The sequence below is a fragment of the Penicillium soppii genome (genome assembly GCF_028829465.1).
Source record: "Penicillium soppii strain IBT 18220 chromosome Unknown utg000005l, whole genome shotgun sequence".
Classification (NCBI taxonomy): Eukaryota; Fungi; Ascomycota; class Eurotiomycetes; order Eurotiales; family Aspergillaceae; genus Penicillium; species Penicillium soppii.
The window spans coordinates 3649847-3663077 of NW_026643235.1; the positions used below are offsets into that span (position 1 = coordinate 3649847).

The 13231-nt window shown below is 48.2% G+C and overlaps 5 protein-coding genes across 5 annotated transcripts; 2 read left to right on the forward strand and 3 right to left on the reverse strand.

Moving 5' to 3' along the window:
* Nucleotides 1-125: 125 nt before the first annotated feature.
* On the forward strand, nt 126-1192 carry N7529_006836 (RNA polymerase III-inhibiting protein MAF1; the record flags this gene model as incomplete). The annotated part of the gene is made up of 2 exons (XM_057242363.1): nt 126-131; nt 212-1192. 2 exons carry the CDS (start codon nt 126-128, stop codon nt 1190-1192), a joined length of 987 nt encoding a protein of 328 aa, XP_057097722.1.
* A 1112-nt stretch (nt 1193-2304) lies between these two features.
* On the reverse strand, nt 2305-5331 carry N7529_006837 (non-ribosomal peptide synthetase; the record flags this gene model as incomplete). The annotated part of the gene is made up of 1 exon (XM_057242364.1): nt 2305-5331. One exon carries the CDS (start codon nt 5329-5331, stop codon nt 2305-2307), a length of 3027 nt encoding a protein of 1008 aa, XP_057097723.1.
* Nucleotides 5332-8245: 2914 nt separating this feature from the next.
* On the reverse strand, nt 8246-8914 carry N7529_006838 (CinA family protein; the record flags this gene model as incomplete). Its single annotated transcript, XM_057242365.1, has 3 exons — nt 8246-8408; nt 8457-8722; nt 8819-8914. The coding sequence occupies 3 exons, from the start codon at nt 8912-8914 to the stop codon at nt 8246-8248; spliced, it is 525 nt and encodes a 174-aa protein (XP_057097724.1).
* A 557-nt stretch (nt 8915-9471) lies between these two features.
* On the forward strand, nt 9472-11585 carry N7529_006839 (uncharacterized protein; the record flags this gene model as incomplete). Its single annotated transcript, XM_057242366.1, has 3 exons — nt 9472-9528; nt 9593-10321; nt 10374-11585. The coding sequence occupies 3 exons, from the start codon at nt 9472-9474 to the stop codon at nt 11583-11585; spliced, it is 1998 nt and encodes a 665-aa protein (XP_057097725.1).
* A 172-nt stretch (nt 11586-11757) lies between these two features.
* N7529_006840 (endoplasmic reticulum-Golgi intermediate compartment family protein) lies at nt 11758-13092 on the reverse strand (the record flags this gene model as incomplete). The annotated part of the gene is made up of 3 exons (XM_057242367.1): nt 11758-12266; nt 12343-12930; nt 13005-13092. The coding sequence occupies 3 exons, from the start codon at nt 13090-13092 to the stop codon at nt 11758-11760; spliced, it is 1185 nt and encodes a 394-aa protein (XP_057097726.1).
* Nucleotides 13093-13231: the final 139 nt, after the last annotated feature.

The window sequence follows — 13231 nt, forward strand, 5'->3', positions numbered from 1 at the left end:
CCCTCGTCTCTCTTCGTCTTCAAATCGCTCTTAAAGTCCGTTGACCAGGATCGAAAACCGTGAAACGTCATCTCAGTGCTTATCGGCTTATCTCGGGGTTGCTCCACTGCCCCATTTTACTCACGATGAAGGTGAGTCTAGCGGTCGCAGGCAGTGCTGCAGACTGAACTTCCAACGTGTCATTCCGTACTAAACCATAATTTGAATCTAGTTTCTTCCATTGCCAGAATTCGAGGACGTGACCAGTTCTCTCAATTTCGATACAACCGACTGTCACATCGTCGGTGGATGCGACATTTACACTACGAAGGCCGCCCGCTCGGATCGGAAGCTCTACAATCACATCGAGCAATCCCTTGAAGCTCAATATGAATCAGTTCTTCGATTTTCCGCGTCACTTTCACCTCCAAATGCTCACGAAGCCGCCGAGACCCTCAATCTATCGCGGTCTAGTCCGTTCGGCCCCCTGAGCGACCACTCGAGTCGACGGACTTTCGCTTATCTGATTGCTACTCTCAACGCCAGCCACCCGGACTACGACTTCTCACAAGTTCTGCGCCCGACGGATTTCCGACGCGAGCGGAATCTTAAGCGGGTCATGAATTCAGTTGACTCAACGCTCTTGAATCTGCGACCGCGCGAGAATATCAACTTGTCTCCCGCATCACCCACCACACTTTCCGGATCTTACACCGGAGGATCATCTTCCTCACGGGGTCCACGTATTTGGAAAACAATCGATGAACACATGTCGCTGAAGGAGTGTTCAATCTACTCCTATCTGCCGGAAGAAGACCCTTCCGATGCCGACGATGGGGCCATCTGGAGTCTCCACTATTTCTTCTTCAACCCACTCCGCAAGCGCGTCTGCTACATCTATCTGCGCGCGATCCCCATCCTCAGCCACACTCCCGACGACATGGTCGCTACGCCTAATGCCAAGCGGACCTACGATGATGGATATCTCACACCGGACCTGAGTTCCAGCAAGCGGGCCAAGTTCTGGTTTGGCGAACGCGCTAGATCCACTCTTATCGCTAGCGATAGCGATGACGAAATGGATCGTCCTTCTAGGAACCGACCTTCCGTGGGTGGATACGATACGTACATCGTCAGTGATGAAGAGGATCACGTCCCTCGACGTGGAGTGCGTGCTATGAGCGAGGAAATCGCTGACTCGATGGAGGTCTAAGAATGGCTTTCTCTTTTGCCTTTCGTTTCTTGATCATTATTTTGCCCCGTTGATCGGGTTTGAAGGATTTTTTTATTTTCTAGCCGAGGTGTTGGTTTGGTATTTCTGGCGCAATCAACATGCATGTTCTCGTTCTGCAGGGGGCGCTATTGAATAGTCAGGATTGATATAATGCCCCTTGTCGCTTCTTTACTTCGATTGTGTCTATTACTGCCTAATATCATCAATGTCTATTTGGATTGCTATGCCAACATAATTTTGGAAGAACCTTGCGTCTTACATACTATGGAGTAGAGCGCAGTAAGATGCTCTTCATATGTTACAGTTTGCTCATACGATAACAAAGTGGCCTGCAAGAATTTTATTGATCAAGCATTCGAGAACAGTACTTCTCGGCTTCAGCCCTACAGGGGCTCTTTCAGTCTGTACTCCGGACCTACGCCATGTATGCACCTACTAGACCCCTTTAGGCAAAACGTCTTCTTCGAAATAATAGATTAGATTGACTACCTCTGCCAAGTATATCCCCCGGGTCTATGGTATCTTATGGTTTTCATATTGCCCATCGCGAGCGTACCTGGCTTCTCATCTCCCAAGGCCATTCCAGGCGGCTCGTTAGGCAAAGCTATTCAATGTCGCAGTTTGTTATACAGATTTGAGGCTGTGTTGGGGAGCGGTGTTGTATGACACAGTACGTGTTTTGAATCAAGTGGTCCTCGCGTTAAGAGAAATTTACGACGATGTTCATAGAGAGTTTCATATAATCACTTTCATCGATTAGAATAGTTTTGGGCAACTATTTAAGAAGCTATTTTTGCCGTGCGAATTTGTCTTTTCTATATTATCGAGCATTCCCTATCTATCTACAAATTTCCAGTTTGTCCATATCATATATCCCCCATGAACCTCACTGAGCTTTTAACTGAAGAGAATGATTACGCAGTTTGGTCAAGAAGAGTGATATAGTTTACTCATTCATTGGATTTCATAACAAAGATTTATCATAGAAAAGACATAGATGCTAAGCGAGTGAGTGTCGCAAAGACTGCGCAAAAAACCCCGAAAAAAAGCAGCAACGTGAGAAGTATTAACCTCTTCATTCTCAAGTCGAATCAAAGACTGTGCATACCTTTGCCTATCCAGAAATCGATGAACTTTCTGATGAGCTCAGGTGAGAGCGGGACATGAGAAATATCGCCACGACCAGAAATCGCCTTCAAAGTATTCGTGCAGTCATAAACTGGTGTATATTTGCTTGTCTGAAGACGCGTAGCGCCTCGTAGAACAGGTTCCGCAAGCAAGGGCATCAGAGAAAGCAAAGGGCTTGATTCGAGCGAGTTCCAAGCTTGCAATTTATCCAACCAATCTTGGTACGCGATTTGCTCAACTGGGAATCCAGCTTGGTTGATCATCACGCACAAATCTTCCATAGTGGTAATCAGATCTTTATCCGGTACACTCAGCGTAAAGGCACGTCCAATATTGTAGTTACTCGAAGCGATGTGCACAATGGCATCGCACACGTACTCCACAGTGACATATCCCTGATTCTGGAACTCCAGCTGCGGATAATACCCGAATTGGATGCATCCTATGATCATCCGGCTGAAGAAGTCGTCCGGATTTCCAGCGCCTGTTTTGCTGTCCCCGACGACAAATCCAGGACGGTAGATCACAACCGGGAGACCTTTGTCCCGTACCCTCTGCACCATTTCATCGGCCACCCACTGGCTTTGCGCATAGCCGGTATCGAATGGCAGGGAGGCAAGATGGGTCTTGAGAGGACCGTCTTCGGTCACAACATCTGTTCCGAGGATCAGACCAGTGACTGCCCAGACATCGATGGTGGAGATGTAGTGGAGCGTCTTTCTGCGCCCTTCTGCTGCAACCCGTAGAATGTTCCTGGTGCCTATAATGTTCTGCGCGTAGTGTCCGCTATATGTATCGCACCAGTTTATCTTCGCAGCTGAATGGAAGACGGCGGGTGCCCAGCCAATGAGCCATTGGTAGTCGCTTTCTGAAAGACCGAGGCGATCCTTCGTCATATCCCCGTCCAGAATTATTATCTTGTCCAAGTTCTTGGAAACGTCTTCGTTCCACATGTCGTATTTTTTGAACGTGTTCTTAATCCGGTCTAAGGGCGAAACTTCTTCAGTACCTCGAGTGAGGCATGCTATTTCTTTCATGGATGGCATGGCGAGGAATCGATAAAGAAGATTGACTCCGACGAAACCGGTAGCCCCTGTGAGGAATAGACGGCCCTCAGACGGCCATTCGGGAATCAATTGAATGTCATCGGCCAGATGGCTGTCGGCTTCAAGTTGTAAGATCTCAGACGGTCCATAACTTATCTCATTGGTTTGATGAAGGCGTTCAGCAACAGCCTCCACTGTTGGCTTGCTATATAGATCTTTCATCGACAGTGAAGTTCCGAATTTTTGCTTAATCGAACCTAGAAATCGTGCAAGCTGCAAAGACGACAGACCGAGAGCAAGGATGTTGTCATCGGGCCGGATTTCAGAGTTTGATAGGATTTCTTCCAACAAGCTCGTAACCATACTGAGTGGGTTATCGTTGTCCTCAGTCACATGAGACCCAGAAGAGTCCGAGGATTTGACCATCTCTTTCAACGCGCCACGATCGAATTTGCCCCGGGAATTCAACGGAATCTCAGAGACAATTTTGATTTGATCAGGGACCATGTAATGAGGATGGTGGCTTTGCGTCCATTTGGTGATTGAATCGGGGTCCGCCGAAGCGTCATTTGCGAGAACAACAAAAGCCGTAAGACGGTCTGACGCAAGAGTATCATCGGCTTTCTCATATACGCAGGCCGCTGCTTCAACGGCCTCATTTGATGTAATCGTCCGCTCAACTTCTTCTAGCTCAACACGGAAACCCTGCCGTTTGATCTGGAGATCTTCACGTCCAATGTAGTGCAAGCTTTTTGGTTCGCCTTTCCACATCGCGATATCACCAGTCCGATAAAGTCGTACAGTTTTCGTTTGACTGTTATCCTCGGGATTTGCAAGTTTGACCTCGATAAATTTCTCTTCATTTGCCTCTGGGCGATTCAGGTATCCGGCGGATAACCCTGGTCCTCCAATACATATCTCACCAGGAGCTTCATTTTCGACAACAAGCTTCTGATCTTTATCCAAGAGGTGCACCACGGTATCTCCAATTGGGAGTCCGGCACTGATAGATTCGGATTCCGCCTCTTGAAGAGTTACTCTCTGCAATGTTGAAAGACACGTGGTTTCTGTCGGACCATAGCCATTCCACAGATTTTCAGGAGGGCCATCACTGCTGAGGATACTTTGCATTGTCTGAAAACTAGGTGACTCGCCAGCACTTATAACATGCCGAAGATGTTGGAAAGCGGAAGGGGTGTTTGTGGAAACCACATTAAGGAGGGCATAGGGCAGTATGACTGCAGTGATGCTCTTGTCTTTCAAAAACTCTGCAAAGGAAACTGGATCTTTGATGGTCGAATTTGGAATGTGGACCACCGTAGAGCCCGAGAGCAAGGCGACCCAAATTTCAAAGAAAGAAAGATCAAAACCTGGGTTGTTGAGCTCTCCAATTCTATCTCCTGGACCAAATTTCATCGGGAGGGAGTCGGTGAGGTGGAGCACCGCCTTCGAAGAGATTTGAACAGCCTTGGGCTTTCCAGTTGATCCTGAGGTATGGAGAATATGACTTCTGTGGCCTTCTGGCTGTCCAGAAAGTGGCTGTATCTCGCCGTCTTCATCGTCTAGATCTTTGGTATCCAGGACTGCATCGATAGAAACAACCTCAAATTGGGACACTTTTGCCGATGTGTTGTTTGTAGTCATGACATATCGAACGCCCAGCTCTGAGAGCATAGAATGTAGTTGAGCATCAGGGACAGATGGATCAATAGGTGTAGAAGTTCCACCTGCTCTCAGCACCGCGATTTGGGCAACGACTTGGTGCCAGCCTGGGCCAGCGATAATACCGACGGGCTCTTCGATGTTCAAATCTTTGTCGAGGAGGTTCAAAGCCAAAATGCTCGCTTTGACCAGAAGTTCATGATAAGTGAAACTATGCTCTCCATCGATAATAGCCAGATGGTCGCCGAATTCATTGGCTCGATTGCAAAGTAGCTGTTCCATCTTCGTTGGGTGATCAATGTCTCATGTATCGTTCGGAAATATGAAAGGGTGTCAGTCAGCTCTCAAGATAAAGAGCTAGTCTGTTGGATTCTGTTTGTTGGTGGAATTTAGCGCGGTCAAGGAGGTCCTTATATAGTATAGAGATCTAAGATCTTCCTTCGATTTCTAAATGTGACGTAGTTAAACCTCGATAATATGGGAAATTATCGAGGTCTGTTCTTGAGATATGACTGAATTGCACCATGTATCGGAAATGATCTTCATGGCTTTGTTGATTGTCTCAAAGTCTATCCAAGTTTGAAGAACTCATGATTCCATATAACCCTTCTTAAAGCAACTTGCAGCTCCAGACTGTATTCAATCGTATGTATATAGCCTTTCCGGGAAATTCCAAGGTTCCAGGCTTCTATGTCAGCGGTTGCCTTAGAGATATTCAAACTTTATCTTTGCCACGAGTTTGACGATCAGCATACGCCGCTGTTGTTCACGGTCGTTAATTCCACCAACTGCAAAAATTGTAAGCATATATTCTACGTCTCATAGGTTTTTTTTCTCGCGAAACCGTGGTGCGGCTAAATGCGAAGATCAGAGCTTATTCCAGCGACTTGTTCCTATTGCAGCATCTAGAGCAAGATATCAGTACCTAAATTGAGTACTATAATGTACTTCCTTACATTGAACAATTTAATTACCCCATTGCTCGGGCTATGTTTGCTCTAACGACTTGTCAAGAACGTGGATCGAGATGGAAAACATTTTAGACTTTGAGGTTGGATAGCAGAATGAATTCTCCCACGTTACACAGAACTATAAAACCTGCAAAGATAGAGGTGTGACAGAATGTCAAACCGTCATCTTACAAACAGGCCAATAGGTTATCAATATAAAGTCTAGAATATGCTCCTATCACCTGGAACGGTATGAAGAAGGTAGATCTTATGCAAAGAACAACCTTCTTCGCGGTGAGTAGGACTTGTTTGTGACGAGTAGTCAATAAACCCTGTAATCATGAAATGTGATGATTCATGCCCAGCTTATAGATCCAGGATATAATTTTAGATGTCGGAATATGTTTTAAAAAAAATATGAGACAAAAGAACTTGATTTCTGACTATGAACTTATTCATTAGGGTCTTTGAAAATTCTTGCTGATCTGTCTATTTTGATATTTATCATGAGTCTGTGAGATATCAAAATTGGTGGCGGATTTGATTCAAGTTTCGCTCAGATCTAGAAGCAGCGCTTTATTCAAATGTAGAAGACAATCCATTTTGTATTGAATAACGCTCGACAACTAGGTTGAGAATTCGAAGTTCAACACCTCTAGACTGACACTTAGATGCGCTCTCGATGAATCCTTCCCACATGCTTCTCATTTTAACTATTTGATTGAAGGGCTTATCACACCTAGGGCAGTTGAAGGGGCGTAGAGTAACATGCTGCGTTTTGACATGGCGCATCAACGAATTCGTAGCGGAGAACATTCCGCGGTACTTGCAGTCGTCTAATGGCATTGAAAAGAGCTGTGGCAGTCCCTAGAATGAAAAATAAGCCGTCAATGCTAGTCTTTAATTCGATGATAGATGGCTTATTCTTAGTCTTTTACTCCAAGGTGGCAGGCTGGTTTTTCTTGAGTGAGTTGCATGTCACTGCTCTTTTAGGATGTTGGAAATTGGGAAGTATATTCAGAGGGCGGGGCCCTGATGGTGTATGGCCTTGGACTGAAGTAATGTTTCGGTGGTAGTATCCCACCTGGCAGAGGAACCCTGGGTAGTGGCAGAGTTCAATATCTGTGGTGAGATTCATTTTCAAGCGGAGGGAATAGGTGGTCTTTATATTCCAAGATGATTGACGGGAATCGAATTGAGTCAGGGCTCTGTACACATCACGATATAGAAGGTTTGAGCATCTCAGATCCAACTACAATGTATGTAAGTCGGTGGGGCTGTACATCCCTTGAACCCTACAGGGCAAAACACCTTGTTGGTGAGGGGCTCAGAATACACAAATGCTTCAGCAGTACAGGGGGCACAAATGTCGTATGGGAAGTGAGTCCCAAATTAGGTATGAACGACCAAAGCTATAAGGGCATTACAACTGTAGCTAGGCATTCAACTCATCAGCCCACCATAAACCGGCTTGGTTGGTTTCCTGAGATTTCTGAGCCCCACGTCGTGAATATCCTTCGGCATTGGTTCCATTCGGAGAGTTGTGCCAAGCACACGGGATTATTATGACACAGTGAAGTGCATCATTGCAAGATCATGGTTCAGGGACTGTAAGGATAAGCCAAAAAGGTACAAATGAAGTGAGCCTCACGCAAGGAGCCCTGGAGAGTTGTTTTGAGGACTCGAACAATATGGTCCTCTCCACAAACCAGCTCCCAGTGCCTGTGAATCTATTCTGGCAATGCGTACATGAAGAAATCTTGATGCTTGTTCCACTATTCTGTGCTTATGTCTCTAGTGCATCTGCTACTCGGGGTGGTTCTACATAAATCACTACCAATCTTGCCCTAGCTGTGGTGAATGGATCTGCTCAGACTGCCCACGTCGCAGGTCACCTTGAGATAGATTGCTAGCTAGACATATCTGGAAAGACTATGTTCTAATGTGAAGCATGAGATTATCATTGTAACTAACCTGGCTTTGGTAGGGAAATCTATGTCTAGTGGCCAATGATCTGTCTTCGCCACAGAATTATCGAGATATCAGTACTCAATTAGCCGGGATAGTTGGCTACTAGGCTAAAAATAAATAAGGCACTGGAGTTGAGTCTTGTATTGCAGTACATCCCCTGAAATTATCGTAGAGTCAGAAGGCCCAGTGAAAGGAGCTGATGATTCTGCTGGGACCGCCAACGAGCCGGACAAAATCTTTGGACGGACGCTCAAGCAAAAAGACCTAATTCGAGCTCAAAGAGATGGGCTCTCAGCGCGGGATAGTATAACATCTATCAGCAGCTTCAACGATTCCCTTGCGAAGGCAACCATATTCTCAGCCCGATTATTACTTTCCGTGTCAAACTCGCGCTTGACCTGTCCCTGCGCAGTCGATACAGCCATAGCTACGTAACCACTGCAGGAGTTTAGATATATGGAAATTTCACTGAGAGGTTTTACTTACGGTATCCGATTTCTCGTCGTCCCGCCTGTCGGCCCAGCGGTGCCGCTCTCACTGACCGCATAGGTCGAGCCTAGGGTGAGCCGGGTATGCTCAGCCATATTGGCGACGATCTCTGTTGTGGGACCTTTGTAGTCTTTAATGTTTTCCTGTGTCCAGCCCGCAAATGCGAGGCGGGATTCTAGGGTGTAGACAGTGAGTCCGCCTTTGTATATGGATGATGCACCCGGGGTAGATAGGAGAGAGGCGGAGATGAGGCCACCTGCAGCCTAATAGCAAGATGTTAAAATATTTTTGTCTTGGTTTGACTAGGTAGATGATCATAGATGATCATAGATGGAATATAGATGGAATTTTGTACATACCGTCTCGGCAACAGAAACGGTTTCATTCCGAGCTTTGAGAAGGTCAGAGATCTCCTGAAGGAGGGGCTGGAGACTGGGTGGGGGAAATTCTGCCATTGTCTCGTATGTCACTAAGTGTTGATGGCGATATAAATCTGTGGTTCGAGGTGGTTGATGTTGAGGCAAGATTGTGTCGGAATATATTTCAAGTGAGATAACTCGGTGAGCGCATAATTACACCCACATATGATGCATTGCATGAATGTACATACTGGTAACTACCTAGGTACATGTACGTGCTATATTACTCGTCCTTCACTTCTTTGAATATGATATTGAATTATTTTTCCTGATACCTAAATAGACTTGATATACTATTTTAGTATCAATGTTTACTATGACATAGAATGAATCCAGCTTCATGGAGAGAATGAATTTATAACCAATCGGGAGTATACCAATGTTTTCTCAAAATATCAGCACCAACTTAGCCTATACTCACCTATATTCAAGCAATAATATAGCATATTGACTGCATATGTATATCTAATTTGTCGCTGTATACATGTCCTCACTGACGTATAGATCGGACACGTGGTCCGTGCATTGGGGAAAGCTGTCCATTCTCTCCCTTCCGCTTCATCTTGTTCATTTCATATTTAAGACAACTCATTATGACCGAAGAAGAGGAGCGCGTTAAAGCTGAGAAGCTGGCAGCAGCCAAGAAAAGGGTATATATCTAAGTGATTGCGTTGTTTGGTCATCCTTTGGTTCTAACGCCCATTGTTTTTGCAGGTGGCTCAGCTCCAGAAAAAGAAGAAGGCCAAGAAGGCCTCCACCACTGAAACAGACGCACCCAAGGAGCCCGAACCAACAGAGTCATCAGTAGAGCCATCCACAGAGGCTGAACCCACCGAAGATGCTCCCGCCCCAGAAACACCACCGGCAGACGCCCCCGCGGAGGCAGACAAGCAGGATGAACTAGTCGTTGAATCCGAGCCCGCAGGAACCGAGCAGCCCAAGGGAGCAGAGGAGCCGCAAATGGAGCAGACTAACGATACACTGGTCGAGTCTCCGCTCGAACCGATGCCCCCAGCGCCCACATCTCCTGGCCCGGACGCTGAGCCATTACCGAAGCTCGATACACCCCGCGCCAACCATGGCCGACAGCCATCTCTATCGATCCAATCTAAGATGCGCTCATCCTCCTTTCGCAAAACATCAGTTTCGCAAGGCAGTGTCTCCCCCTCTCCATCCTCTACGCTCAAGTCCCCCGCACAATCATTACCGCCCCTGACTGGGGATGGAGACTCAGTTCACGAAGTGTTCCGCAAACAGTCCGCGAAGATTGAAGAACTAGAAAAAGAAAACAAGCGCTTGGAGAAGGATTTGTCGGATGCGACGACGCGCTGGCGCAAGACGGAGGAGCAGGTGGAAGATTTGCGCGAGGCGAGTGTTGACGGTGCGGAGCTGAAGGAGCAGTTGAAGAAGGCCGAAGAGCAGGTCGCAAGTATTGAGTCATTGGTATGTATCTTTGGTTTCTGAGGGCATGTAAGTTTGCTAACTGATATAAAAGAAGGACGAAATTGCTTCTCTCCAGCGACAAAACTCACAACTGCAAACGCGCTCACATCGGAACACAAGTGCTACAGAGTCACCACCAGTCGACCTGGTCCGCCAGCTCGAGTCTAAATCGGCCACTATTGAATCAATGGAACTAGAGATCTCGAACCTGCGCGCTCAGGTCACTTCTCAGACGTCCTCTAACGTTGCGCACGAAGCACAGGTCGCAGCACTGGAAGAGAAAGCCTCGAAGAGCCAGTCGGAACTAGAACGGTCACAACGCGAACTGGCAGACACAAAGCAGGCATTGACACGGGCATCCGAGAAAGCAGTCAAGGAAGGTGTCGACAAGACATCCACAGAAACCTTGATAAGGTCTCTTCAGCGCGAGATCGAGGACCACAAGAACGAAAAGGTCGAGTCAGAGAAGAAGATCGAGGTACTGGAAAACAAGCTACAAGCCATAGGCAAGCTCCACAAAGAAACCGAAGCCCGACACCAGACACGACTCCGCGAGAGCGAGAAATCCGAGAAAGACATCGCCGTCATGCGCAAAAAGATCGCCAGCATAGAAAACGAGAACCTCCGCCTACGCGAAGAAAGCGATCGCATCCGCACCCGCCAAGCAGGTGGCGGCGCCGACGATGACGCCTTAGATGAACTTGAAGACGAGGAACGCCAGCGTCTCGAGCGCCGCATCCGCGAGCTGGAAGGCGAGGTCTTCGATTTGCGCCGTGGCGTCTGGCAAGAAAAGCGCCAGGAAATGGAATACTATCCAGATGATGGGCCAAGCCCTGCCTCCGGCGATGCAGCCAACGCATTCGATGACGTCGATCTTGTTGGCGGACGGCCTGAACATGCCCGCCGTCGCAGCATGGGCCAACAGCAGCAGCACTCGTCTTTCTCGACGGTTCTGTCTAGTGGCTTCGCTGCCTTTACGGGGGCTGGTGGGAACCGTGCTCGTGCTTCGTCGTCTAACCCGCCCCATCCGCCTGGTACTAGGGGAAGTCTTGAGCTCGTTTCTGAGGAGAATCTTGATGACGAATTTGATGAGAGCGCGTTCGCACTAGCGCAGGCCGAAGAGGAGGGTCGAAAGCGTGTTGCCTGGATGCGTGATATCAAGAGCAAGCTTCGCGACTGGAACGGCTGGCGCCTGGACCTGGTGGATAGTCGTGCTGGCGCGGAGGGTGCTGGCGTTGGCATGGGCGAGATTTTCGAAGTCTAGTTTGTCTCTTTATGAGGTACATTCCCATACGAGCGACATACACGTTTATTATATACCAGGTCTGAAACGGACCAAATCAACTTATGCAAACTCCCAATGCAATTGTAGGATATCCAACATAAACCAGACTAAATGTGAATGCAAAGTAAAACCAAAACAATCGAATGCTAATTTAATCCGAAGAAGCCTTTCCGGTCAAATATCCTTCAGACGAACGGTTCTTCCTCCGGCCCCAGACGTCCCCAGCCCAAGACGTAATCTGATAAAGCCAACCACCAGTGACAAGCACACCGGAAACGGTATTGATCACACGAATCAACAGCGACAAAAAGCCCGCTCTCTCCTCGCTGACCAGCAACAGGATCGGCTCAATGTTATACTTGAAGAAGATCCCCGGCACAAGCATCGGCGACTCGGGAATCGGCCCGGACTGGCTTGTCGCCGCATACTGGTTCGTGAACACAGTGTTGCGCCCGTACCGTGCGGCCTTCTCAGGCGAGCGCGTGTACGCTTCCAGCGCACCCTTGCCGCGACTGTACAGGGTCGGCACGACGGAGAGGAAGTACTGGAACTTGTAGTAGTGGGCGTCACTCTCGGCGATGGTCTTATCGAGCGGGTTCAAGAGATTGGGGTAGTGAGGGCCGAATGAAAGTTCTGTGATCATGTGCGAGAAGTTGAAGGCTGGATTCGGTGATTAGCACTGGAATATCAAAACGCCAAGAGGAAGATCAAAAGAGAAAGAGGGGGGGAAGCATACAGCCGTGATCGAGATGCGGCGAGTTCTCACGGTACCCATGGCCACGCGCGGTGATGTGGAAATCACCCTGGACCTTGTTACCCTCGAGACTGCCGTAAATGCGACATGCGTCTGGGACATCGCCGCGGCGCATGCGCGGGCCCTTGGGGAACTTGCGGCGCGGATTATGGCGCACTTCCCCCAGGACATGGCTGACGTGCGAGTCGGCCTCCTGCTCCGAGAGTCGGTCTGCTTCTTCGTGGGACAGGGTCTGGTATTCGTGGCCGGCGTAGGTGTCGTAGTTGCGCTTCTGCATCCAGAGCATCCAGCTTGTGTCTTCGCGGGTTAGCAGCTCGCCGGCGAGGATGCGGTCGCCGGCTGCATCTTGGATGTTGATGCGGAGGGCTTCGCAGGGCATGTCGACTACTATGTCGAGGTTTAGCTGTAGCTCGTGCGAGACACCCTTTTCAACGCTGAAGTGGTAGTTCTCTGTGCCGCGCCACCATGTTTTTAGTTCGGACCAGCTGAAGACGGTGCAGATTAGGAGGATGAGGACGGTCCATTGACCTCCGCTGCGGGTTGGAGTTGTGTAGGAGGCTTTTGTTTTCGCTGTGGAGGATCTTTTGTTAGCTTGTGAGCGAGCGATGGTGGCTTTGGAGGTGATCAATTTTATGTGTACTCACGGAAAGCATCGAAGGTCTTCAGGCCCGCTAGAGCTTTATTGTCGCCGAAGGCATCTTCGTCCAGGCTCTTCTTTTCAAAGCCATTCATTGCGATCAATTACCCATAAATGTAGGGCCAATTGCAGAACAAGTGGTTGTTGGAGAAGAGTGGAGTAGTAAGTAAATAAAGATAAGACGATGAGGCCAAGTAGCCCGAATGCGCATGCCTCGCGTCGAGTCCATGTGTT